This window comes from Lissotriton vulgaris, chromosome 5, assembly GCF_964263255.1.
Source record: "Lissotriton vulgaris chromosome 5, aLisVul1.2, whole genome shotgun sequence".
Classification (NCBI taxonomy): domain Eukaryota; kingdom Metazoa; phylum Chordata; class Amphibia; order Caudata; family Salamandridae; genus Lissotriton; species Lissotriton vulgaris.
This window is the reverse complement of record NC_141693.1, coordinates 938071505-938098852: the sequence shown is the minus strand read 5'-3', so window position 1 is coordinate 938098852 and position 27348 is coordinate 938071505. Positions and strand designations below refer to the sequence as shown.

Here is a 27348-nt window from a genome sequence, read left to right as displayed (position 1 = left end):
TTCTGATTACTCTAGCAATTCATCATTTCTTAAGGAACCCAAAGTGTCACACTAATAATCCCCCATTCATTTTCTCCCCGATGTTATCACCAGTATTGGTAAATTCAAGGGCTCAGTTAATGGTTGGATTACAGTGGCTCTCATAATGATGTCCCTTTTCTGATGCAATAACTTAATTACCATTATTATCACATTTGACCCTATCAACAACTGGGACAACTGAGTCTGTTAATGGCAAGGGTGACTGCATAGACAGGTCTGTCACATGGGAAGGTAAAAGGATTACCCCTCAGTTACTGGTACTGTATAAATATCAGACTACTGACTCATTGTCAGTGAAATTGCTCTACCTCCCTCGCAGCTCCACCATTAAGTGAGGCCTTCCCCCGAGCCCCTGCACTCTCGAGTGTTGGTGTTCGAGGCCCTCTTCCACCCGCAGGTTTCACCTACCCCTCATCCCTGGTGGTCCAGTGTACCACTGTCTCCATTCTCTTGCTCCGCTTTTTCTCTCCTTTTTTACTCGTTTTTTCCCGTCACTTCTATCTCCCCCCTTCACTCTCCTTCAGGGTCTTATCCTCCATTTTCTGTCGTTTTCCCCTCATTTCAAGCTCCCCCTTCACTCTCCTGTGTCTTTCTTAAGTTTTCACTCGTTTTTTACCCTCATCTCAATCTCCCCCTTTCACTCTCCTGTGTCCTCTGTCTTTCCTCTCCTCTTTCTTGCACTTTTGCTGCCTTATTAGCACTTTTCTCTCTCTTTTTGCCTTTTTCCTTTTTTAGCCCGTTTTCCCTGCCGCTGCTGCCCCAGCGGCCTCTTCCCCCCCCCCCCAGAACGACCAGTGCGACCGGCCCAATCCAGGTCATCTGCCCGCTCCCGCCTCCCAGCTGTCCAGCCCCCCCCAACCCCTACTTAATGGCGGCCACTGCGAGGCAGCGCCACCGGGGCGCCAAAGTCAAGCCCGTCTGTGCCAGTACACAACCCGACTGCGACCAGCACCAGGAACCCTGGATCTCTGCAAAACCAACGCTACGACCCAGCGGCACTCCACGCTCCCAACCCAGGTAGCAACAACATGTGCAAGCTAGCATCACCAGCCGACACCCACAGACCCTTCAGCTGTCACCGCTGCCGGCACGCCTGCAGCACCGCCAAAACCACTAACCCAGTGCAATCCGCCCGCAAGAACACAACCGAACCGAAGACCCTGCAATGCATCCTCTTCAACGTCCTATCCCTCCACAAACACACCACCGAAATCTGCGACCTCCTCGACAGCACTACCCCGGATGTAGCATTCTTTACCGAAACCTGGATCAACACCACCTCGGGACCGGACATTGCCATCGCCATTTCCCAAGGATACAAGATCTCCAGGAAGGACCGCCCTACCCGCCCTGGAGGAGGAATCGCCATCGTCCACAAATCCATCCACCTGAGCACACTCCCCGACGAGCCCACAGACCTGATGGAACACCTTCACTTCAAGATACTGGCCAGCCCTACCTTCACCCTCTGTGGAACCCTCATCCCTGGACCCCGCTGACTTTTCGCCAACTCCCTCACAGACATCATCTTCCCACATGCCATTGCGTCCACCAACTACACACTACAGGGAGACACCCACTTCTACCTCGACAACCAACTGGACCCCAGCACCACATCCCTCCTGGACAACCTCCACAACATTGGACTCCGCCAGATCGTGACTGAACCCACACACTCAGCAGGACACACCCTCAACCCCCTCTTCACAACAGGAAACTCCATATCCTTCAGCCACACCACCGAACTCCCATGGACTGACCATCGATGCAACCACTTCACCTTCAGAACACCCACCATCCACAGACTCCATCACCTGCTCCTACGAAGAAACTGGACCAGAATCACCAACGACCAGCTAACCTCAACACTCAGCAACTCCACCCCAACCATCGCGGAAAACAACAAAGCCAACACCGCAGCCCGAACCCTGCACAGATGGATCTCCGACAGCATAGCCCCCTCAAGAAAAACAAAAACACCCACACCAAGAAAGCTAGATGGTTCACCACCGAACTTCGAGAGTTCAGACGCACTTGCTGCCGCCTCAAAAAGGCCTGGAAGAACACCAAATCCACAGAAGCCTACAACAACTTCAGAGCCGCCTCCAACGCCCACCCCCAACTCATCAGAAAAATGAGGAAAAAAGCGATAGAAGACAGAATCTCCACTCATGCACACAACAGCAAAGAACTCTTCAACATCATCAAGGAGTTCGCCCAACCCACCAGCGAGTCCACTGACATCCCTCCCTCACAAGACCTCTGCGACAAACTCAGCACCTTTTTCCACCACAAAATCAAGAGCATCTACGACAACTTTGATGAAGACAACCAACACACTGAACCCTCACCAACCACCCCAGACACCCTGAAGCCAGAGATCGACAACTGGACAGCCCTCGCCACCGAAGACACACTGAAGACGATTAAGTCAATCCACTCCAGGGCCCCCACGGACCCCTGCCCTCGCCGCATTTTCAACAGAGTCGCCGACACAATTGCACCCATGATCTGCCACACCATCAACCACTCCCTGGCAACCACCTCGTTCCAGACAACTGGAAACACGCTGAGATCAACCCCCTCCTGAAGAAACCCTCGGCGGACCCCACCGACCTCCAAAAATGCAGACCCATCCCCCTGCTCCCATTCCCAGGGAAAGTCATTGAGAAAGCTATCAACAGCCAACTCGCCACATTCATCGAAGAGCACAACATCCTCGACTCCTCTCAATCCGGCTTCAGAAAAAACACAGTACGGAAACCGCCCTCCTTGCCACAACAGACGATATCTGTACCTTACTGGACAAAGGAGAAACAGCAGCCCTCATCCTCTTCGACCTCTCAGCGACCTTCGACACATCTCTCACGGCACCCTAATACGCAAACTCCACGACGCAGGGATCCAAGACAAGGCCCTCGACTGGATCCGCTCCTTCCTCTCCGGCTGAATGCAGGGGGTCAGACTCCCCACTTTCCCCTCAAATGCTACACCTACCTGCTGCTTTGTCGGCCATGGATGCTCCCTCAGCCGTACGCTCTTCAGCGTCATGGCTCTGCTCTGCTTGCCCCCATCGTCATAACCTACGGACTCAACATTGTGTCATACGTAGACGACACCCAACTCATCCTCTCCTTATCCAACGAACCCAACACCGCCAGGCACAACTTTCGAGAAGGCATGGAAGCCATCACCAAATGGATGAAAAACAGCTGCTTACAACTAAACACAAACAAAACTGAAGTACTCATCATGGGCCCAACCCCTGACACCTGGAACGACACCTGGAGGACCCCCGCCCTCGGAAGTCCACCCACCCCACGGACCACGCACGCAACCTGGGAATCATCTTGGACTCAGAGCTCAAAATGGACCGCCAGATCAACTCCGTCTCGTCCTCCTGCTTTCACACCCTTGGCCTCCTACGTAAGACCTTCAAATGGATCCCCCTCGAACACAGAAAGACTGTCACTCACGCCCTGGTCACCAGCAGGCTCGACTATGGCAACAAAACAAAAACCTCACCCGCAAGCTACAGAACATCCAAAACGTCGCAGTAAGACTGGTCCTCAACCTGTCAAGCCACTGCAACATCTCCTAGCACCTGCTCTTCGACAGAACCCCTCCCCTGGATAACCCGCGGACCCCCCCACACCCCCAGTCCCTTGAGACTTTACGGTTGAGTAGTCGCTAAGCATGGGCGGAAAATCCGTTTCGCTCGCGGATTTTGCGGATTTTCGGTAAATTCGCAATCCGCGAGAATCGCAAATCTCCCGCAAAATCCGCAAATCCGCGAGCAGCGGATTTTGCTCGCACTGCTCGCACTGTTCGCGTGAGTTCGTGGCTTCCCAGTACAACTTCGCGCCCCGCGAATAAGTGCAAAATTGCAGAAATACGATCTTAGCAAAACTGAAACTACTTACCAGGTTCAAAAGTTCAGGCTCATCATTAGTAGCCATTTCCTGTAGTGCTTCCTGAGGGGCCCCTCCAGAGTTCAGTTGCCAGTTGCAACTATTATGTGACCCTGCTCTGAACCTCAGAATAGTTACACATATGCCACAAAGGTCCTGAATTACAGCTAAGGGAGACAAGCAGGAGCCAGGCTGGAGGTTCAAATCCATTAATCAGCCCCTAATTCATTATTGTCAGTTGGGGCAGGGCAGGTGTTGTAACTAATTTTGCAACAATGAAAGCACTTAGCAAGTTCAAAAGATCACTAATCAGGAAGCACTAAGGAAGCAGGTGCCAGCTAAAAAAATATTCTGTGACACATTAATCAGCCCCAAATTAATTCAGGTCACTTGAGGCAGGGAAGGTGTGCTTGCGTTGCCACAATAATGTACACTGACTGGACAACCAGAGGGTGCTGTGATGAAACAGAGGGTGGCATGGGTGGGCCAGAGGGTGGCATGAGTAGTCAGAGAGTGGCAGTGGTGACAGAGAGTGGCAGTGATGAAGAAGAGTGTCCCAAACAGGCTGGACACGTAGAAACAACAAGTTCGCGAAACTTGCGACCCGACAGGTAAGTTCGCAATTTGCGACATTGTACAAAACCCTCGCGAACTGGCAGAAACCCGCGCAAACACACAAAAACCAAAAAAATCCGCAATTTCGCGAGAATTCGCGGATTTTGCGGATTGCGAGTTCGCAAATCCGCAAAATTCGCGAACGCGAGATTCGCTAAATTCGCCCATGCTTAGTAGTCGCCCTTAACAAACACCTGATTTGATTTTGTATGAATATAATCATAAATGGTGCACACACCTAAAAAGTGACACAGGCTGGCCCTGACCGGTAATTTGTAAATTAAAATTGCTTATCTAGCTACAGTAAAGCTCCTAACTTGAAAGCTAACCAATTCATAAGCAAGCATTGGTAGAGCTATAAGTCACACTTCTATTTTCAGTTATAAGCCTGACCCACATGCTTTGCCCATTCTTGTTTTATTGCAGACAGTGCATATACAATGGTGGTCGTAGTCGTTAATAATTTTGATGATAATTAGGGCTCCTGTGTTTTTGGTATTTATTTTTTAACATTTCTATCAGTATTTATTTTTCAACCATCTTATTAATATATATCCATATTTATTTTGTGTTCTGTGAATAAATATAGTCATAGCACGGTATATTTCCACATTTATTTAACTGATAAACATGCACTCATACTTTGCTGCCTGTCTTGTTTTAGCAAACTAAGCAGCCAAATATAGCCAAACCTTACACCCACAGGTAAATATCAGTATTATAATACAAATATATGCTTAAAACACATGCCTGTATTCGGGGAAATATGAACCTGCTTTTTAACTTCCCATTCTGTGTACCTGCTCAGCCGTTGTCCTAGAAAGCACAAATGAAACATGGTGAGTCACCCAAAAGAAGTATAATTTTCTGTATTTTTCCACTTTTAAAAATAAATACAGAGAGGAAACACATTGTTTTCTGTCTGTATTTATCTGTAAAAGTCAGTAAAAACAGAAAACTGGGAGCCTTAATGATAATGAACGCGGCAATGGGGCTGGATTTTTTGTCGGTGGTGATGATAGTCGTAGTAGTCAGTCTGTTTAATTCAACATTGTAATTTGAGTTTTTCACCAAACATTTTGATAGTTTACTACAAACAGTAAAGTTTGAAATTGTAACAAATCAACAATGTGATTGAATACTGCAAATATATGCAACAGAATCACCCATTTAAAAAAAGTATACATATTTTCTAATGCAAATTGAATTAAAATATTTTGAGATTGAAATATGTACCTACATAAAAGTAATACTATTGTATATCATGATGTGTGTAAGGTCTCCATAGGAAACTATAAGCATAAGCACAACATTATAATCCCAGTAATTCACTGTTTCGCTGTATGGGCAGTGAAGCTCCAGATCCGACACGAGTGGTCACAGGTGTTCTCTCTGGCTGGATCTGCTGAACCTCCAAGTCTCTATAGATCCAAAAGTGGCAGGAAACTGATGGAGGTCTTCCTGTGGCATCAAATGTTGTCTACCCTGTCAGCTGCCTCTTCTCTGTAGGTCAACTCTGAGAGGGATAGGGATGCATCAGATCTGAGCGGCTCTCAAAAAAACACTGTTAGCTTTACAACAGCCATCTACTCTCAATGGGAGTGCAGATACTGTGGATTACAGGGGGCTCGAGGTTGGATTGTGCATAGATTTGGTGGTGTGGGTGGCTGGCAGGGCTTCAGGTAGTGATCTTTTGTATTTAGATTATGTGAAGAGCGGATATTATCAACATTGGAAGGGCATGGTGGCAGGCAATGAGATTACTGGATTTTTGTATGTGGTTTGGGGAGGGGTGGGTTTCTGTGATGGTCTAAGAAATGGATGGCAGGTCACCAGGGTATTTATTTCAAGTTTATTTGAGACAGGGGAAGGTAATGCAGAGGGTGAAATGGGTTTGAAGGTTAGCCAAAAGCCATCCATATTCCTCTCAGACCTCTTATCATTCAGAACTAAGGCTAAGCAATCATGGGCGCAAGGCTAAACAGATGCGTCCTGGAAGGTCTAAGTCCCCTCTCCTTAGCTGTAGACCATTGATCTGTCTATACCTCTAAACCTAAACAAATACATAACCCCACTCCTATCTCTATCACTTACCTTCATCTTAAACCTACTCATAAACTTAATGCACACCCCTATCCTTACCTTCACCCTTATGCTAAAGCTAAACCTATCTGTAAGAAAGCAGCACAGAGCCTATTCAGTTGCAAGTGGGACTGTGCCCAGCACCGCCTCCCATCCTGCTTGTTGATGGCCCATTCAGCCACACCTAATCCCTCTATTGTGTAGCTGTCTGGGAGGCACAAGCAAAGTCCAGCTGTCAGTTATACCCAATCAAGTGACCGTGGAGCAGGCTGCAGACACCAAATAGGGCAAGAAAATGTCAACTTTCTGAAAGTGGCAATTCCATAATTATAACTTAAAATCCAATTTTACCATTATAGAAGATTTTTAATGACAATTTCTCAGGGACCAAACAAGGAAAGTCTACCAGTTCCCAATCAAAGATTAGCACCTATTAAATGTAATATGGCAACCCAGTATTATCTCATGGAACAGGTAGGCCTCACAGTAGTGAAAAACAAGTTTAGTAGTTTTTCACCACCAGGACATGTAAAACGTAAAAGTACATGATCAACCTTTCAATTACAATGCACCCTGCCCTACGGCCTAACTAAAGCCTACCTACTGGGGCAATTATATGCAACAAAAGTGTAGTTTAGTGCTTGGCAAGGGGGTTGTATTGCCAAGTCGAATTGGCAGTTTAAAACTGCATTCAGGCTGCAATGGCAGACCTGGGGCATGGGTTAAGGGGCTACTTAAGAGGGTGGCACAATGTGTGATGCAGGCCCACTAGTAGCATTTGTTTTACATGCCTTAGGTAGGTGGTATTCTACTCTACAAGTGACCTATGAGTAAATTAGATATACCAATCAGGTGTAAGCCTATTTTAACATGTTTGTTGAGAGAGCACAAGCACTTTTGCACTGGTTAACAGTGGTAAAGTGCACAGAGTCATAAGGCCAATAAAATCTAATTTCAGTAAAAAGTGAAGGGATGAAGGCAAAAGGTTTGGTGGAAGACTACCAAAGGCTGACATGTCTTTCCTCTGCTATAGTTTGAGAGTTTTTTACATTTTCAAAATGTTTTCAGACTCCCTGATTTCTTCCTAGCTTTTTAGTTTTCTATCTTTGGGTTTTTCTAGCTTCTAGAACCAAAAGTTTGGTTTTCTCACTTTATATTTTGAACAAGTGTGAACCTGGGCATCTATGAGAATTCACAAGGGCCTATTATCAAGCCCCTTATCGCCACTTTAACTGCAGTGTCCTGCTGCTAAAGCGGCGATAATGTTATCCCCATTCTTAATATTATGGCCCTAACTTTCCCGCTGATGTACTTCTCCTGATGTGTGAAACAATGGCCATGTTATCAAGAACGGCGATAAGGGGCTTGATAATATGCCCTTGTGAATACCCATAGAAGCCAAGGTTCACACCAGAACCTGGGCTTCTATGGGAATTCACAAGGGCATATTATTAAGTCCCTTATCGGCGCTTTAGCAGCAGTTTCCTGCCTCTAAAGTGGCGATAATGTTATCGCCGTTCTTGATAATATGGCCCATATTGTGCACTCCCAGAAAAACATAAGAGATATTTAGAGAAAGTAGGCTACATATATTCACATGTACTCAGCAGGAAACGTACGGCAATGCCAGCATTCAAACTTTCCCAGCAGTACATCCACCACAGATCGTCAGCCTTTAATGCATCAACAGTCCTGTTCTGGCACTCTCTATTCGGCCAGGGCATCCTAAGCAGATTTTCCGTGCAATGTGCTCATAGCGTATCATGGTCGAGAAAATCAACATGTGCAGGGACAATTTTTTTTGTTTTCATCTATTTTGTCATCCACTTCTGTAATTTCTCAATTATTTTTTAGTATTCTTTAACTCAGTTAAGTTACTTTAATGGCTTTAATGTATATGTTTTTCAAATATTTATATCAACAAAATCGTATATATGTTTCATTTTTTCATGTATGTGTCTTTCACATTTAGATGCCCAGATTAGCAAATGCATCTTGTCAAATCTTTTTAGTTTGGTTAGTAACCATGAATATATCAGCTGTGAGACATTCACAGGCCATTGATCTCTGTGCTTGTGACCATAGACTGCCTGATGAAGGTGAGAGTTTGACTTGAGATGAACAAGAAACTCTTAGCACTCTGCCTTCCTGAAGGCCAAGACAAATCTCTTCCCAACCACTTATGAATATGCAGATTATTTGCGGAATTCTTCATTGCTGCAATGTTAAATACTTTTGACATCTGAAAATTGTCTTTTGACGTAAGAATTTAACCCTGGCTCACCAACAAGAATCATTCACATTGTACTCTAATGAGTACGTAAATTATCTACGCTGAGACTCATTTGTGTGACTTGTCAGTGTTGAGATATGTGTTGCAGTTTCGAGATGTGTTGCTTGCGATCTGTATATATTCCCAAAGGTCCTCTACTTTACAACCACTCTTTAGTCTTCAAAATGAATTCTTTGTCTCTATAATAAATAGGAAGCACATTGATAAACTTTTAAAGCTAATCAGGATTCTAATTGGGGATTTGGACATCTCTACTTGTAATATCAGACGATGATAAAAATTGCTCAATAGTATTGCCTTAGCCCCCTTCCATGTTCGTGACGGAACCATTCCGTCATGAGTCATGGTTGGGCTGTGCTGATGGCAGAATGGTTCCGTCACGACCACGCCCGCAATTGGAATGTCCAGCACAGGCCTGGAATTCCCGCAGCACGCAAGCGGTTAAAATGTCAGAGTGTGCCCCCCTCTTGTGCCCATTAATTCATTTGGATGTCAGTGGGATGGACATGCCGTCGGTGGAGGACCCATGGGCATCCAGGCTTTTGGTCCTACTGCTATAATATGATGCAGATGGCCGGACTGCAGTGGTCTGAGGCACAGACCGCCGCCTCCGACAGGATCAAGAATCCCATCGGGCGGAGGTCGGACTCCTATCCCTACCATGAGGGCAGTGCCTGCGCAGGCATCGCCGTAGGGATTAAGATGTCCTTTTCCGACTGCCTTTTCATGACGGTCTCACCGCCATTGAAGGTAGCTAGAAAGGGACTTTAGGGTCCCCAAGCTGGGCCCCTGTTGTTTTTTGGGTCATAGGTTTATTGCCGCCTTCATTAAGTCGAGTATTATTACAAATGAAACTAAGGCTTTCTAAAATGTTTTACTTTTCAGAGAATTAAAGAACTAGAAGAGAGAATTGAAGGTCAGAAAAGGCAAATAAAAGAATTAGAAGAGAAGGTAACTATGGTGATTTAAAATAGATTATATTTAAAATGTATTCAAAGTAAACGATTTAACACTTTACAATAGCATGTGTATTGTTGCAGAATAGCCTTTAGTATCAAATTTCATGAAAGGTTATGAATAACTTGATGCAACTTTGGATAGGCTTACTGTTTTTTTTCTGTATCCACCAGCGATTATGAATGGTTCAAGTGAGAAGGTTTTGTGGCAATCCATAGCATGGCTACCCCCAGGATATCTCTTTCGCGAGGGGTATATAAATGGAATGCCATTTTCTGGAACATTCAAACAATGATACCACAAATTAAGGCCAAAACACGAGCTACTGTGAATCATTTGCTGTTTCAAATCAAATTAAATCATGCCATATTGGCAAATAGTTTCAATTGTGTGTTGATGTTTGTGTTCTTGGCACTTGCAGATATGATGTCTTTGGGTCCCATTGAAAGATCATAACAGTCTCAGACTATCATTTAGTCATCAGATTAGGTTCAACTAACCCTGCTTACATTTCACTACAAACACCATATCATTTTGGATGCCATGTTATCAATACGTGTTTGCTTTCAATAAAGAGGTTTGAAGTGTGTTAGAGATAATAATATAGGTTGGGGACATACAGGTAAAATTGTCTATAGGAAACTCAGATCCCTTGATTCTAGATGGCTTTAGCCATTTTCTAGTATACGTTTTGTATGGTTAATCCTTGTCTCAATGTCAACAGATTTCTCACTTGTGGCATTGCTTGGTGTTTTTGTATGCTGAACATATGAAATGTTGTATATATACAATGGGGGAACCCAGTGTCCCTCAGAACCTGGGTTAGTATATAGGTAAAGCTACAGTGTTTCTGTTGGGGATAAAACAATTACTTTGCAAATGCCATGAATCTTGTAACCAATGTTTTATATGACTCACTGCTTAAGCAATATGCCATAGAGTAAAAGTGGGATAAATCACCGCACACAACAAGGTGAACATAATAGAACACAACAGTACAACAAAAAACTCCGAATTTGTTTGCAAAAATTATTATTATTGTTTGATATTTTTTAGTTTTTCACAAAACATATTGAAAATAAATTTTTCAAGGGCTATCAAGGTGAGGCATAATTGTAAAGTGACAAGTGTTTCAAAGTGATAATGGGTCGAAACGTCGACGATAACACATGGCTCAGTCTTAACAGATCTCTTGGTGCACACTAATGAGCGCTCCCGCCATAACCAGAGATATTGGCTTTGTTGTTGGTCTGACCATTCTTCAACTTGTACATATTTGTATATAGATTCACAATTGTATATATGCACTACACCATCAGCACTGGACAGCCATTGTCACTTTGAAACACTTATCACTTTAAAATTATGCCTCACCTTGACAGCTCGTGAAAAATTTATTTTCAATATGTTATGTGAAAAACTAAAAAAATATCAAATAATAATAATAATGTTGCTAACAAATCTGGATTTTATTTTTGTACTGTTGTGTTCCATTATATTCACCTTGTTGCGTGCTTTGATTTAGCCCACTGTTACTCTTTGGCATATTGCTTAATCAGTGAGTTATATAAAATATTGGTAACAAGATTCATTGTCATTTGCAAAGTAATTGTTTTCTCCCCGACAGAATTACTGTAGCTTTACCTATAACATATGAACTGTAGCATATATTTCCTGTCACTGTCGCCTACTTCTGCCAAGAACGAATCAAAATCTGCCTCCTGTCTCTTATGTCCCATATCAGCCGCACTCAAAGAAATAAAACCAGGTTTGCTAAATCCCTCCCCACTTCCCTTTTCTTGAGACATGTTTTTATCATTACTGTCCTCTATTTGAACAGCGTTAAAAAGGAAATTCCTGGCCATGCTTTGCAGCAGAACTGAAGAGTGGCCTATGTTGGAAATTGCACTTGGGGCTTGTACTAGCCCATCCAAAGTGTCCATTAAGTCACATGGGTCTAGAAATGTTGGGGCCCTCAAAGGAATAGCATTACTTTTTGTGCACAAGAAGGCAGTCGGTTAAACTTAGATTTGAAATCCTGGGACCTCACGCCATAAAAGAGATATAGAATTACAGATGGGTAAATATTTTTTTGTCTGGGAGCCTGGGCACCTTCTCCACTGGGCTGTGCATCACAGCATAGTGGAGAACATGCCAAGTGCGCATGATTGTTTGGCCGGCCTTAGAAGGCTGACCAAGCTGCTATTCGCACTTAGGGTGGCAGTGCACACCACTACTGCTCTCTCTGACAGCAAGGAGCCTACCCCCACAATACCCGACTTGGCTGGAGTCTCGCAAAGAAAGAGAAAATTATAATACCTTCTTCTTATTATCATTTTATATTTATTTTTCACTGCTCAATGAGCAATAGGGGGATGATCCTCCGCCACTAAAAGGAGTAAAACCAGTTCAGGAAGAAGAAAATCCTAATACTTCACCACCAGTCATCACTGAATCCATACCGGCTAAACAATGGATAAGAGCAAGTGCAGACTTCTGTAGTCTTTTAGATAGATCTCTTATGCTAGTTTTAGTGGATGACTTCTTAAAATACAGGGGGATCGATATTGTCAACCTCACCTCAGCCAATGAAATTATACCAAAACTGGAGAAGATAATTGCCACGCATGACCTCCTCAAGGAGTTCTGAACTGACAATAGACTACCCTTCTGGGGGTAAGAAATAATAGTGTGCCTAGAGTCCCTAAGAGTCAAGCACATCAAGATAATACCCCTTTGAGCACAGTCAATAGGGAGGTAGAGTAATTTAAGTGCATAATCACTAAAATGATCCACATTACCACAGCTGGCCATCAGCACTTTTGGTAGGACATTCACTTGTTCAAACTCCTCACATGACTGCTAGACAACGCACAAGCCAGGCCTGCATGCTGGACCTATCTGAAAGTCCATAGCACACCATCCCAGTTGGACATCAGGAGTTCCAGACAGTGACCGTGTCACCCAGTGTCTAATGATATTGTGAGTTGCAAAGAAGCATGGCCACACCCTGCAGGTGGGTGAATCAGTGTTCATAAGAGACAGGTATCAAGGGAGTAAGTTCTGGTTACCGTTTGAGTTCCTAGAACTAAGTATGAGCGGAAAATCCGTTCCGCTCGCGGATTTTGCGAATTTTCGGTAAATTTGCGATCCGCGAACTCCCGCGAATTTACCGAGAATTCGCAAATCCGCGAGCGGCGGATTTTTCCGGGGGCAAAAGTTGAAGCCTGGCCTGTTGTAACTATTTTAGGATGGCGCCGGCAACCTGCCAGCGCCATCCTAAAATAGTTACTAAGTTAGCTTCAACAGGAAGCTCTAATAGATAAAATAAAGCAGGTGCTCGATTTTATCTATTAGAGCTTCCTGTTGAAGCTAATTTAGTAAGTATTTTAGGATGGCGCTGGCAGCTTGCCGGCGCCATCCTAAAATATTTACCATGCCCTTCCTGTGACTCATTCATCAGCCCAAAAACAATCGTGAGCGTCGTCGAGGCAGGTGTGCCTTCTTCACAAATCTACCGTGGAAAATCAGCTGTGATGCTGGATAGAGGCTTTTGCAACCGTGACTTTCACGAGCGCAATGCCCGTGCTGTTTCTGTGACCAGGAGCTTATTTCTCTTCATCTGCTGAACTGATCTTTCTCTGACCTTTTATACACACTAGAAGCATGTGTGAACTCACATGGTAGCCCTGCCCGTTTGGCCCAGCCCACACACTCGCGGTTTGCACCGTCTTCCCGCCATTCACCCACTATGATGGACAGCTCACTCAAGGGACCCCTGCGCCCTTCGGGGCGATTGCATAGTAACACACACATGGTCGCTCGAACTAGTTGATGCTCAAATTCAGTGACTCATTCATTAGCCCAAAAACAATCATGAGCGTCTTCGAGGCTGGACAGGTGTGCCTCTTCCCAAATCTACCGTGGAAAATCAGCTGTGATGCTGGGTAGAGGGCGGCCTTTGCATGGTCACTCGAACTAGTTGATGCTCAAAATCAGTGACTCATTCATTAGCCCAAAAACAATCATGAGCGTCTTCGAGGCGGGACAGGTGTGCCTCTTCCCAAATCTACTGTGGAAAATCAGCTGTGATGCTGGGTAGAGGCCTTTGCATCCTTGACTTTCATGAGCGCAATCCCCGTGCTGTTCCTGTGACCAGGAGCTTCTTTCTCTTCATATAATTGTGTTCGCACGGGTTGCTGCAAGTTCGCACGCGTTTTGTACAATTTCACAATTTGCGAAATTGTACAAAACCCTCGCGAACTTGCAGAAACCCGTGCGAACAAAAGAAAAAAAAATTCGCGAGAATTCGCGGATTTTGCAGATTGCGAGTTCGCAAATCCGCAAAATCCGCGAACGCGAGAATCGCAAAATTCGCCCATACTTACCTAGAACCCAAGTAGCACAGATAAAGGGCACCATGGTGACTATTTAGAGAAATGGGGAGGAGATATCACTGAACTCATCAGTCTTCAAATGATTGACAGGACCTAAGCCTGGCCACAAACAAAAAACACAAGGAATAGGGCTCTGACTTGTCCTAGAACCCAAAAAAGTAGATCCCAGCTTCAAGAAACAATATGGAATCTGTGTGGTCAGGAGAATCACAAGTTCAGAGAGGTTGTAGGACTTAGGAACACGATTGGAAGCAAAGAGTTTACCGGCTGTTGTTGCTCCCTCGCAAACGCAAACAGAAAGGGTTGCCCATCTTAGGTACAACCTCTGCCCCCATTCAGAGACTTCTCAGAGGTAATGAAACTATGTGGTGTGACCCACTATTTGCGAGACGTGTGTGTGTGATCATGTATTGGTTTTTTTGTGTAACTTCTCTGTTTTGTATAGACTATGTTTGGGTCCATGTGACATTAGTGATCCTGATAAATGGAGGTGCCTATGCAGTTAGGGTAGATACCTAGAATGAGAAAGCCTCTGTTCCAATGTTCCCTCCTCTATTGCTCAAGAGCAAATCTAAGTATTTAAATGGACTAAAGAAAGTAAAATAGTATTATAATAAAGGGTACGCAATAATATGTAAACACTAGGGCTTTATTTAGAGTTTGGCAGACAGGGTACTCTGTCACAAATGCCATGATCGATGGTATATCAGTCTCATTAAGAAACGAGTGGACCATCAGCTTTCTGTCAGTGAAGCCTCCATTGGTCCGCCAATGAAAAGTACCTCAGACAGGCCGATAGAGATGAGACCATGGCAGTAAAGCATGAGCGGGAGGAGATCGATCATTTGCTTACCTTACTGCCAAATTATAGAACTCTCTTCCTGTCCAGCTCAGATCAAATAACAATATGTTAAGTTTCAGGAAGCTGCCAAAAACCGTTTTAGAAATGCTGTTGCTTATCCTTCTGCCAGCACCAGGAAGCCCGATCTGGGCAGCTGTGTGCTCTAGAAAATTGATTAACGTTACATGACACTGCCTACTATTGGACGGTTTGATTTTTTTTTCTCCAGATGTCACTGCCTGGAATAATGTACTGGTGAGGGACAGAAAACAATAATGGCCCCACCACCCCTAGGTGAAGGATCATTATTGTCTTTTTTTCAATAGCAGACTCCAATTATGGGAGTTTGTTTCTGAAAAACAAAAAAATGCTAACATTTTGGTGGACAGCCATCAAAACCGAAGAAGGGGTTTCTGTCAAGGTGCAGCAATCACCACTGGGGCAGCGGTGATCTCAATTTTGGAGGACGGTGGTCTGTCAGGGTAGCAGCCATAATAACTGCTGCCTTCCTGATGGACAGAGTACAGTCCGTCAATCCTTAGACTGGTCTTCAAAAACAACAACTGAAAGACAGGGATATTATTTATGAAAATGGATTTTGCATAGGGCAGTTAAGTGACATTATTCTAATATCTGACTGATGGACTCACAGAGGAGCTCCTATCTTATAGCTAATTATGCAACATACATTTAATTACGCCAGACATAAACGAGAATGTTCTACAGATAGGTGACCTAAATAGAAAGCCACACAGAAGTTTGGAGCTTTCTTGGAATGGTCATATTTGCATAAACGATCTGACTGTCCTCACAGCCCCACTGTGTGTTCCTAGACACCAAAAGAGTATAGAAGTGCTGAAGATGACGAGTTAAAAGAACTATGATGATGGCGTTGAACAGATTAAGAATGTAACGAAAAAGTAGCTTTTAATCTGTTCATCAACATAACCATTGCATTTTTTTACATGTATTGCTAAAATAAATTCCTACCTCTTGACATGTAGCACTGCTATGAGATGGGTTTTAGTCTGTGCAGGGCCGCTGGCATATGGTTAGCAACATCTGCCTTTCATTTTCCTAATAATCATCTGTATCACACAATGGGTCAGTTTAATATGCAATCTAGTGGTGCCTCGGGCATAATCTGAAACTACTTCCTAAATACAATACAATACAAGTGAATTGCATAGTACAATTCAGCATCATGCAGTTGTTAAGTACTGTGATGTTATATATGGGAAGGTAATTGCTTTTCTATAGAGGGGTTATGCCCCAATCCAGATCTTACTCTCTGATTAAATATCAAAGCTCTCTACTGTTTAATACTAGGGGCATTGAAAAAAGTGATATTAAAACAGGAAGTACATCAAAGCCTCTTTCTATCAATAGTAGCCACATCTCCTATTGGTTTCTACAAACTATCCATTGTGGTCTCAGTGGGGCTAACAGGAACATACTTCCTCTAAAATTAAAAATTAGGACTAGGTATAAAGTTCAACAAAATCTAAATATTTCTCTTTGCCTAAACTGACCTTGGACTCAAGGTGCATGAGTGCTAATCTCGGCCGGTTCCAAAATGTAATTTGTTTGTCAGACTCAGAATTTCACCTTCACTAAGTTTCCTGGCACGTTTTCATCCAGCTGCGATTTCCCAAAAACGATGTTCTAGAAAAACTACAAGGAAAATTATCAGGACAATTTAGATGCTTGACGTAGTGTTTCTGGGAGGCAGTGTTTCTGGGAGCTGTTCCACGCCACCGACGGGGCGCCTTGCGTGGGGGTAGGTTTCACACCCAGGCTGCTCACGCTACAGGTACCTTACCTTAACGAGCAGCCCCACGGGAACAGACTGCGGGGCCCATTAGGGATACTCTTAGGGTCTCCCCGCTAGAGCAGGACCACTTGGCTTGCTCCCTGATTGACCCAGTGAGGTTGTATCTATTCCCTTTACTTTATTGTGTATTTTTCCCACTGTGTAGTACCTAGCACCCGAGGTCCTGAAGAATTGCCAGTTAGGCAAGAAACATGTCGACCTATTTAGAGGGTTGAGTTAGCCCACTGTGCCCCTCACAGTTCCCATCTCCCCTCCCACCATTTTAACTAAGGGAGTCAGCCACGTGAATAAAGTCCCTTGTGGACTGTCCCACCTTCTTTTAATCTCATTTTTCCCTCAAGACTACACCTTCACCAGACCCCTTACACGCACTCATCCACTGGCTGGAACAAAAGATCTCCAACAAAGAGCGCCTACGGCGCCCGTCAGACATTGCAGCGGCAGTCTGATGAGGAGCAGGAGACCAATGATGAAGCATGACACCTAGGTTTCTGGATGTGTGAGGTCTTCTAGTTCCAACAAGGGAACACCCCGTTTCCTGCTTCTGCTCTACTCCCATATTTACACACACATACCTCTTTAGTTTTCCCGGGGGAACTTTGTATTCTTTTGCTAATTAAGGCATTGGTTGGTCTCATGTAGCTTTCTAACAGCTGTTGATACATAACGTAATAACTGATGTTAAGAAATGTAAAACTTACAAAAATATCATAAAGAGGATTTATATTGCCTGCTTTGTAACATGGCACCAATTAAATGACTTTATCAAATAAACATACATTAAAATTAAAAATGTACGTCATCTGTTTCGCAAGAACATCTCTTTTAACAGAGGAGGGATTAAAAGAATAATATCTTATCGATTCTAAATAATGTGGGCAAGAGTAAAAAGTAAAACACATTTGCCAACTGAACCAATTGCAATTGAAATATGTGCTTACTAAAAATAACACAAACATGTCCTTTCTATATAACCTGCTACAGTGCAAACTATTCAAACAAATGGAATTCAAGAAATGTAGATGTAATTATTTAAAGAAAGGTGCAATAAAACCATGCTGGAATACAATATACAATATGCATTGTCATTAGAGCTGGAAAACAGATATTGAACCCATTTGAAGGTGTGACATATAACATACTTAAATAACAACTGAAGCCAATATGATTTGTTTGCTAAACATCCTTGTTTTTCTGTGTCCCCTTTCTCTTTCTTTTTCGTTTGCAGTTTTTATTTTTGTTTTTATTTTTTTCTCTAGCATTCATTCTGTGGTCGTAGTTTTGCCTACTGTCTTCAAAAGGTGAGCATTATATTTGCCTCAAGTATATGAGGTGTTTTGCTTCTTTCTTAATCAACTATGGTTTGACTTCTGTGAAAGAAATAGGACTGCATAATGAAGTTTACCATTGTTTTGGGTGTTGTTTGTAAATAAACAGAAAGAAGTAAATCAAAGGGTGTACCATACCAGATAAACAGTAGTCGAGAACACGCCACCACTATTTGTATTTCAAGTGATAATTCAAGATGATCCTTGAGGCAAATTTAAAAAGACATTTATAAATATCAATATGCATAATATACACATCTGTGGGGTCGTAGTTTGCAAATAGCTGGTTTGGTCATAAATTATTCTGACTTACTAGTATTCACCTTGCAACATCACTAGTAGGATGACTACGTCTCTGAGCTGTGGCGGTCATCCGAACAATGCATTTTTTGGATATAGTTTGAAGAGCAGCTTCTGTTTGAGGAAACTCTAGGGCATACTAACGAAAGCATTGCACCACTGGAGAGTCCATTTTCCGATGTTCCGGTGGCACAATGCCCTGCTCTATATTTACAATGTGGCGCTAAGCCACTTTGCATGGCTCAGTGCCTCTTTGTAAATATGTACCCTTTCACGCAGGTGTGAAAGGGGCGTGCATTGGGTGTTGCTGAGGGCATTCCACCCCAACACAGATTGCTTTTTGATGCTCCTGATTAACAAGAATCTCTGAATCTGAGGTAGCGCCAAAAACTAACGCCAATGTAAAGAAGGCGTTAGAGTGGCGCAACGAGGAGAAATACTTGTATTTATCCTAATTTTTTGCTCTCTCTATGTGTGCTGCATTCTGCAAAACACATAGAAAGAGTAAACACCCATTACAAAGCATGGCATTACAACGCATATGCCTTTACCATGCATGCCTTTGCAATGAATCTTGTTGTAAAGACATGAATGGTAAAGGCATATGTGTTTTACATGAAAGTATGAGGTAAGTATAGGGTTTAGGGTGGGCTTGGGTTTTGAGGTGCCAAGAATAATTTTAAGGTTCAGGGTGGGTATGGGTTTTGGGGTGCTAAGGGTAATTTTTGGGTTCAGGTTGGATCTGGGTTTTGAGGTGCCAAGGGTGATTTTAAGTTCTAGGGTAAATATGGGTTTTTGGGTGCCAATGGTAATTTTAGGATTCAGGGTGGGTATGGGTTTTGAGGTGCCAGAGTTGATTTTAGGTTTTCGGTCGGTCAGGGTTTTGGGGTGCCATGGGTAATTTTAAGGTTTAGTGTGGGTTTGGGTTTTCGGTTGCTAAGGGTAATTTTAGAGTTCAGGTGGGTATTGGTTTTGGGGTTACATGGGTAATTTTAGGATGCAGGGTGGATATGGATTTTGGTGTGCAAATGGTAATTTTCGGGTTCACGGTGGATTTGGATTTTTGGGCTGCCAAAGGTAATTTTATCGTTCAGAGTGAATTTGGGTTTTGCAGTGCCAAGGGTAATTTTAGGGTTCAAGGTTGTTATAGGTTTTGGGGTGACAATGGATATTTTAGGGTTTGAGTGGATTTAGGCTTTGGGGTGCCAAGGATCATTTCATGGTTCAGGTGTGGGCATGAGTTTTGTGGTGCTAAGGGTAATGTTAGGGTTCAGGGTGGATTTGGGGTGCCAAGGGTGATTTTAGGGCTCATGGTGGGTATAGGTTTTGGGTTGACAATGGTGATTTTAGGGTTCATGTTGGGAATGGGTTTTGGGTTGCTAAGGTTATTTGTAGGGTACAAGGTGGGTTTGGGTTTTGGGATGCCAAGGGTAATTTTGGGGTTCGGGTGGGTTTGGGTTTTGGGTTGCCAAGGTTAATTTTAGGGTTAAGGGGGTATGGGTATTGGGATGGTAAGGGTAATTTTATAATTTTAGGGAGGTATGGTTAATGGGGTACTAAGGATAATTTACCACGCATGCCTTTGTGTTGTAATGGCATGTGTGGTAAAGGCAAATGTGTGGTAAAAATGTGCGTTATAATGGTAATGCATTGTAAGAGCACTTGCATTGTTACAACTGCGATGTAATGGCATGCATTGTGTTAACATGCGATGTACACTCATATATGCGTGTTTGTGTAAGTGCTAGGCAGAATTTTTAGCCCCAGTGAGGGGAGAACGCAGCGGTGCAACGCCTCCCTTCATTTTTCAAATGACAGTGCAGCACTGCTAAATAGATTGCGGCGCCACACTGCTTAATTTCTTTATAAGTATGCCCCTCTCAGTCCATTATGATATGAATCAAGTATAAGTCCAACTAAGTGCCATTTGACTTCCTGCAGGCACAACATACATAACTTTCCGAGACACCCCATTAATGTGAGTCAACCAGAGTGCTATATCTAGGTACCAGTAATTAGATTTTATTTTTAATTATAACCATTGTGTCTTAATACCGATTTGCTTGGCCGATGACTTCTTTATTTTATCACTACATTGTGATTTTGCTATGAAACTTAGAAATTGTAAAGTATTCTTTAAGAAATTCCAGTTTATATAAAAGTATCCTTATTCTGCAAAAGGGACTTGATAGAACAACATATGGTGACCATGGCCTAGATGTAGGTAATAGCAAATTACCGAATGGTAAATACCCAATTTTACCAAATCGGTATTTACTATTCGGTAATTGCTATGTAGGTAAAAAATTTGGTAAAAATACTGAATCGGTAAGATACGGTAATTACCGATTCAGTAATTACAGAATCGGTATTTGCCATTGATTCCTATGGGCCTTGAAGCCCATAGGATTCAATAGCAAATACCGATTCGGTAATTACCGAATCTGTAAAATTACCGATTTTACAAGGGGGACAGGGTGTCACTTTGACACCCTGTTGCACCCCTGTTACTGGCTTGTGTGCCATGTGACACACATACATGCCCTCAGGGCATGTCTGTGTGCCACATGGCACAGGTGTACATTCACAGTTGTGCATGTACACTGGAATTCGTTATTTACCATGTAATAGTATTACATGGTAAATAACGAATCGGTAATGGCCTGTGGCACTGTTTCCAGTGCCACCTACATCTGTATTTACCGATTCGGTAAATTTACTGATTCGGTATTTTACAGAATCGGTAAATTTACCGATTCGGTATTTTACAGAATCAGTAAATTTACCGAATCGGTAAATATACCGATTCTGTATATTTTAAGGCCCCTACATCTCCATTTGCAAATACCGGTTGGTAACGGCCGAAATCGGCCGTTACCGACCGGTATTTGCCGACCTACATCTGGCCCATAGTTCTTAGGGCGCCATCTACAGCAAAATAATGCACCACGGCATAGCAAGCCATTTAGCTGCACAGTGCTGTGTCAATTTAAAGCACAGTGATGCTTCGTATTAACAACGAGATGTATCACTGTCCTTTTCCCTGTGATTGTGCAGAATTGGCTGCCAGGCACCAGTGCAGGCACGCTTGCGCCCTTTTGTAAGGGTACCTGCACTGCGGGGACGAATGGCATTTTCCTCTTTATATGCGTGCAGCAGAATTCAGCATGCATACAAAGAGAAAACAATTAGGAGAAATGAAAGTATTTCTCCTTGTTGCGCCATTCCTATGTCTCCCCTGGGTAGGCGTTTGATGCTGACACATTCCAGTTTTATAAATCTGGGAATGCATCGTGTTCCATGGATGTTGCGTGGGAACATACACAGCAACACCCATGGGTCGCCCCTTTCACGCAGAGTAATGCATGAAAGGGGCCCATATTTACAAGGGAATGAAAAGTCACGCAGAGTAGCTTTACGTGGCCTTGTAAATATTAGAAAGCCCTTTGCGCCACCAGTGCGTCAAAAAAAGTGATGCACCTGTGGTGGTAAGGGCTTGTAAATAAGCCCTTACTATTTTTTATGAAAAGACAGTATTTTCTAGTAATAAATAACGTTTATGTAAGACGTCTTTGGATCATGGAATTATCTTTTTTTCCAACCAGTGCTTTTGGATGATACAATACAAATGGCAGAACATTTCTCTCTTAAGTATGTAAAATATCCAAACTTTACTTTTCTTATAACTAGTTAATATAATGTTTGGCAAAAAATTTGAAAGGACCCTCTGAAAAGAAAAAAATGTATTGTAATATTGCTATACTCCTCAATATCCACTTGGTGGCAACCTGTGATCATCTACTGCGATTTTTTATGACGCATTATACCTGATCGTTCTAATCCCATTCACAACAGTATTTTGTAAATTGCACACATAATGTCCCTTCCAGAATTTGCAGTAACACATCGTACATTTTCCAATACGCTGTCAGTCAACCTCAGGTTTTCAGAAGAGAAACGTGGCACTCTGCATATTTGTCTTACCTGATCTTTTGGCTTTTATGAATTAAAAATGTACCTTGCTTTTAAAATTATTGTGAGTATTTTCAGCAAAGAGAATTGCATGTTGCTATATATACTATTCCTCATATGTTCGGAAACTATGCAACGGCACAAGTGTGTCTTTTTGCTGGCTTTCATTTTAGCGGAAGGTAAAGAAATAGAGACAAATCTTCCATCCAGTGAAATATTTGTTAGCACTCATTGTTATTAGTGCTGCTTGCGATTAGGTACATATCAGGGGGCATATTTATCATGGTGTTGCGTCGCCCTTGCGCCATGCAAGGGTGATGCAACAATTAAGTCAGATTTATCAAGCCACGCACGGCCACCTTGAGTGGCCCGCATGGCTTGATAAATCTGGACTAACGCAAGGCAGCGCAAATCTCCGCCTTGCATTACTCTGCCCAAGGGAAACGTCCATGGGTGGCCCTTGGGTGTTCACATGCATCCATCCTCACATGGATTTTGGTCCATTCCCAGATTTAACATTAGTGGGTAACCTGGGAATGCTTAACCCCTTCAATGCTCATGACGAGCTCGTCATGAGGCACGGTGCTCGTGTGCTCATGACGAGCTCAGCTCGTCATGACCACAACCATTTACATTAGGGCCCAGCACCGGGTGTAAATCGGCACCGCACGCAAGGTGTTAAAAATTATCTGCCTCCCTAGTGGAGGAGTAACAAGGTGAAATATCTTTTTTTCGTCTCATTTTTTCTTCTTTCAATGCATGATGCATTCTGTAGCACAAATAGAAAGAGGAAAATGCCTCTCAGGGTTGTTTTAGTGCAGGAAGGGTTCCCTCCCTGCACAAAAACAATCCTACTTACAATGCAGGCACTCTTTCACCATGATGTAAGGGTGCCTGCGTTGGCATATGGGAGGCAAAAGTGCCAGGTGCATTCTTGCCTTTTCTTATCACTCAGCCGCACAGAAGGGTGGCTCGCCAGGGTGCGTTACATGAAAGTGTGTTAAGTATGCACCATGAAGTGGTGGTGTGCATTAAATATGCCTACCTTATATCATTCAAGTGAGCCAGATAGAACATAAACATTTCTACACTGATGCAACAACAAAAACACCACAAAATATGAGCGCTAGTAGGCCCCAGGTGAGCTACGTGATGTGAATTTCGGCATTTCACATTAGGTTTTTTTATGCAGAATTACACTCCGTTACTCCATTATGCCACTTTGTGTTGCTGTGGGTTACTCGGGTAAAAATTCTATTTTGGGAGCACCGGAAAAACACAAACCGACAGAACAAGCAGTTCTGATTTGGGGCACTTGTGTATTTCGCCCAATTTTTTGAGCGAAGTACGTCCTTGCAGCCAAAATGAGCGAAAAGATGCATTTTGCAGTAACATACAACACAAAATGCCAGAATTGATTTTCATGTAGCGCTGCATACTTTTTTTTATCAAACTTCAGGTAATTACTCAAAATCACTTTTTGTGATTTTTACATTTACCTTACATTATAAAAAGGTAGAGAAACTCCAACCGTACAACATAAAGATCTTGAAATCACAGTGAAGTTTCTTGGCCATACATAGGAAGGAGGTAGCAGCCCGACTACCTTTCTAAAGTCAAATAACTCAGAGGTGACCTGCAATATACATTTTTGGTACAATATTCCTTACAATACATGTCTTTTCTTCCCATAATTGTTACAGTTTTAGGTAATCACACTTTGCAGCTGGAATCTTTTACCTTAAATTTGAAATTCAAACTATACGTTCTGCAATGCAACATGATCTTCTATAAAAAAAAAAGAAAAATGATTGAAGTTGTTGCATTTGACATTGAGCCCTTGAAGCTATGGAAAAATAGTTTTCAAGCCCAAAAATCGTGTCATCTGATAATACAGCTGATTTTATATCTGAAAACATGTAGGGCCTCATTTACAATATTTTTACGAACGGCAGCGCAGCAAGCCTTCCTGCTGCGCTGCCGTGCATCAAAATAAAAGGGCAAGAATGTGCTGTACCTACAAGATAGGGTGCATTTCATTCCTTCTCCCCAGCGGCGGTGCACAAACAGCAGCAGTGTTCCAGCGCAAATACCCCGCGTCATTTTACAAGATGGCCTGACCTGAGGGAATGATTGTTTTTGTGCATGAAGGGACACCTTCCTGCACAAAAACAATCATGAACAGCATTTTACTCTTTCTACTCATGCTGCAGAATGCAGGACGCATAGAAAGAGGAAATGTTGAGGAGACATAAAAGCATTTCTACTCATTGCGCCTCGATGCGCCTCCCCTGGAGAGGCAAAATGTTGTAAATCTAGGAATACGTCAAGTTCCATGAATGCTGCATGGGAACACTCACAGCAACACCCATGGAACTCCCTTTTCACACATTTATGCGTGAAAGGGAATCATATATACAAGGCCATGAAAAGTCCTGGAGGGTTAATATGAGGAAGCCCATTACGCTGCCAGTGAATCAATAAAAGTGATGCTCCAGTGCCGCAATCGTTTTGTAAGTAAGCCCCACAGTTTGCCTACCTCTAAAAATAATGGAGCAAACACAAGGAGAGGATGGCTGGAGCACTGAAACTTTTCAGACACTCACCCCCAGTCACAGATCTGGGTTGAATCCATCATCATTCTTTAGCGCACTCCGCCACCCCAGTTCAGAACCAGCTATAAGCAAATCAGACTTGACCCTGTGCCTGATGAGAAAAGTCCAGTCCGAACTGCCAAGCCAGGTCTTCCCTGGACCGGAAACAAGCATCCTGGAACTGGTTTCGGGGTAACACCCCTCATCAGCCAGGCTAGCTTGAAACCAGTGGCAAAGTGAGCAAGGGACCCACGTCGAGGCATACCCTGCGAACTTAGGACAAAGCAAACACAAGGAGATGATGGACGGAGTGCTGAAACTTTTCAGACACTCACCCCCAGGCACAGATCTGGGTTGGACCCATCATCATTCTTTAGCTCACTTCACCACCCCAGTTCAGACCCAGCTATATGCAACTCACTGTGGGGCTCTCTGTGCCACTGGATTCATACTATCCTGGCTGATGAGGGGTGAAACCCCGAAACCGGTCCTAGGATGCTTGTTGTCCGGTCCAGGGAGGACCTGGCTTGGCAGTTTGGGCTGAACTGTTCGCATGAGGCACAGGGTCAAGACTGATTTGCATATGGTCAGGTCTAAACTGGGGTGGCATGGTGAGCAAAAGAATGATGGATTTAACCCCAATCTCTTGACTGGGGTTGATTGTTTTGATTTATTCTGCATTCCGTACATCAATTGTGTGTCTGTTGCTTTCGGGCCCAAAGTGCACTGGGCATGCCCAGACATGGGTCCCGGGTTCACTGTGCCACTGGATTCAAGCTATTCTGGCTGATTAGGGGTGAAACCCCCAAAATGGTCCTAAGATGCTTGTTTCTGGTCCAGGGAGGACCTGATTTAGCAGTTCAGGCTGGACTGTTCTCATGAGGCTCAGGGTCAAGACTGATTTGCATATGGTAAGGTCTGAATTGAGGTGGCATGGTGAGCAAAAGAATGATGGATTTAACCCAGATCTCTTGACTGGGGTGAATGTTTTGATTTATTCTGTATTCCGTCCATCAATTGTGTATCTTTTCCTCTATAAATAAGGGGGCATGTTTAGAAGCCTCTTGTGCCACCAAGCGTCACTTTGTGTGAGGTGTCCCTGCACAAATACATTCATCCCTGCAACGCAGGCACCCTTGCACATTGGCGCTATGCAGCCTATTGTGCGCCAGCACAGGAGAAAGCACAGGGATGCATCGTATTGTTATAAATATGATGCATCCCTGCACTTTCATAATGAGGCAACAAGATGGCTTGCAGCGCAGTGTTGCATCATTGTCTTGTAAATATGCCCAAATGTTTTCAATTGACCATCTAACTCAAAAAATAAAAGGTAAAATTTTGGGTAGAAATGTGACCATAGCCAAGTGCTGCCCTGGTGGTCTTTTTATTTTCGAGTCAAATGAAGAATTTTCATCTGCACAAATAAAGTGTTTTATTTATTGCCGTGCCTTCTTACAATAGTGCTTTCCATTAGGAAATCTCCATGTGCCAGGCTATGTTTTTAACTGCCTGATTTCCACCCAGAGCCGAGCCAGATGATGGCTGTCCAACTTTCCTCACTCTTTGTGAGGAGAGAGCGTGCAGCCATTATAATAGAGATGCTGTGTACCAGAATTGGGAGGAGTTTGTGTATCTTTCTACCTGCTTTTGAACTCAGTAGTGTTCTTGGACAGCGAACTCCATTTCTTTCTTAGTTTCTGAAAGGCAGTGACGCCCTTGATTTGTGCTTCTGTGGACTACAGGGCAGAATGATTTCACTACTTGTGTTAAATAATGTATTACTCCCTTGTTCTGACTCCCTCTTCTTATTACAGGCCCCTACCGACATTAAAACACCACTGTATTCAAAATAAATTAAGAATGCGAGAGTATGCAAAAATGATGTTTGCCAACATACCAGATGCCAATAAACCAGTTGGGAACATAGGGGCATATTATCAAGGCGGGCGATAAGAAATTATCACCGCTTTAGCGGCCTTTTTCGGCCGCTAATGGGCGACAATTCTATCGCCCTATTAGCAAGCTGTCGCTAACAGCAGTTAGCGACAGCTTGAAGGCGATAGCGAGCAGTTTGGGGCCGGCTTTCCATGTCAGCGATATTTATCGCTAATGACATGCAAAGTGGGCGTACCCAACCTGTTAGCGACTGAAAGCAGTCGCTAACATCGCTTTCGCCTAT

The 27348-nt window shown here is 43.4% G+C and overlaps 1 protein-coding gene across 1 annotated transcript in view; it reads left to right on the top strand.

Moving 5' to 3' along the window:
- The window catches only part of JAKMIP3 (Janus kinase and microtubule interacting protein 3), a 776485-nt gene extending 758212 nt beyond the window's left edge, over positions 1–18273 (top strand). Inside the window, exons 21-22 of the mRNA XM_086922542.1 lie at positions 9829–9894; positions 18201–18273. Of these exons, the coding sequence (XP_086778668.1) occupies positions 9829–9894; positions 18201–18251 (117 nt within the window). The 3' untranslated portion in view covers positions 18252–18273. The remainder of the gene's footprint in view (positions 1–9828; positions 9895–18200) is intronic.
- Positions 18274–27348: the final 9075 nt, after the last annotated feature.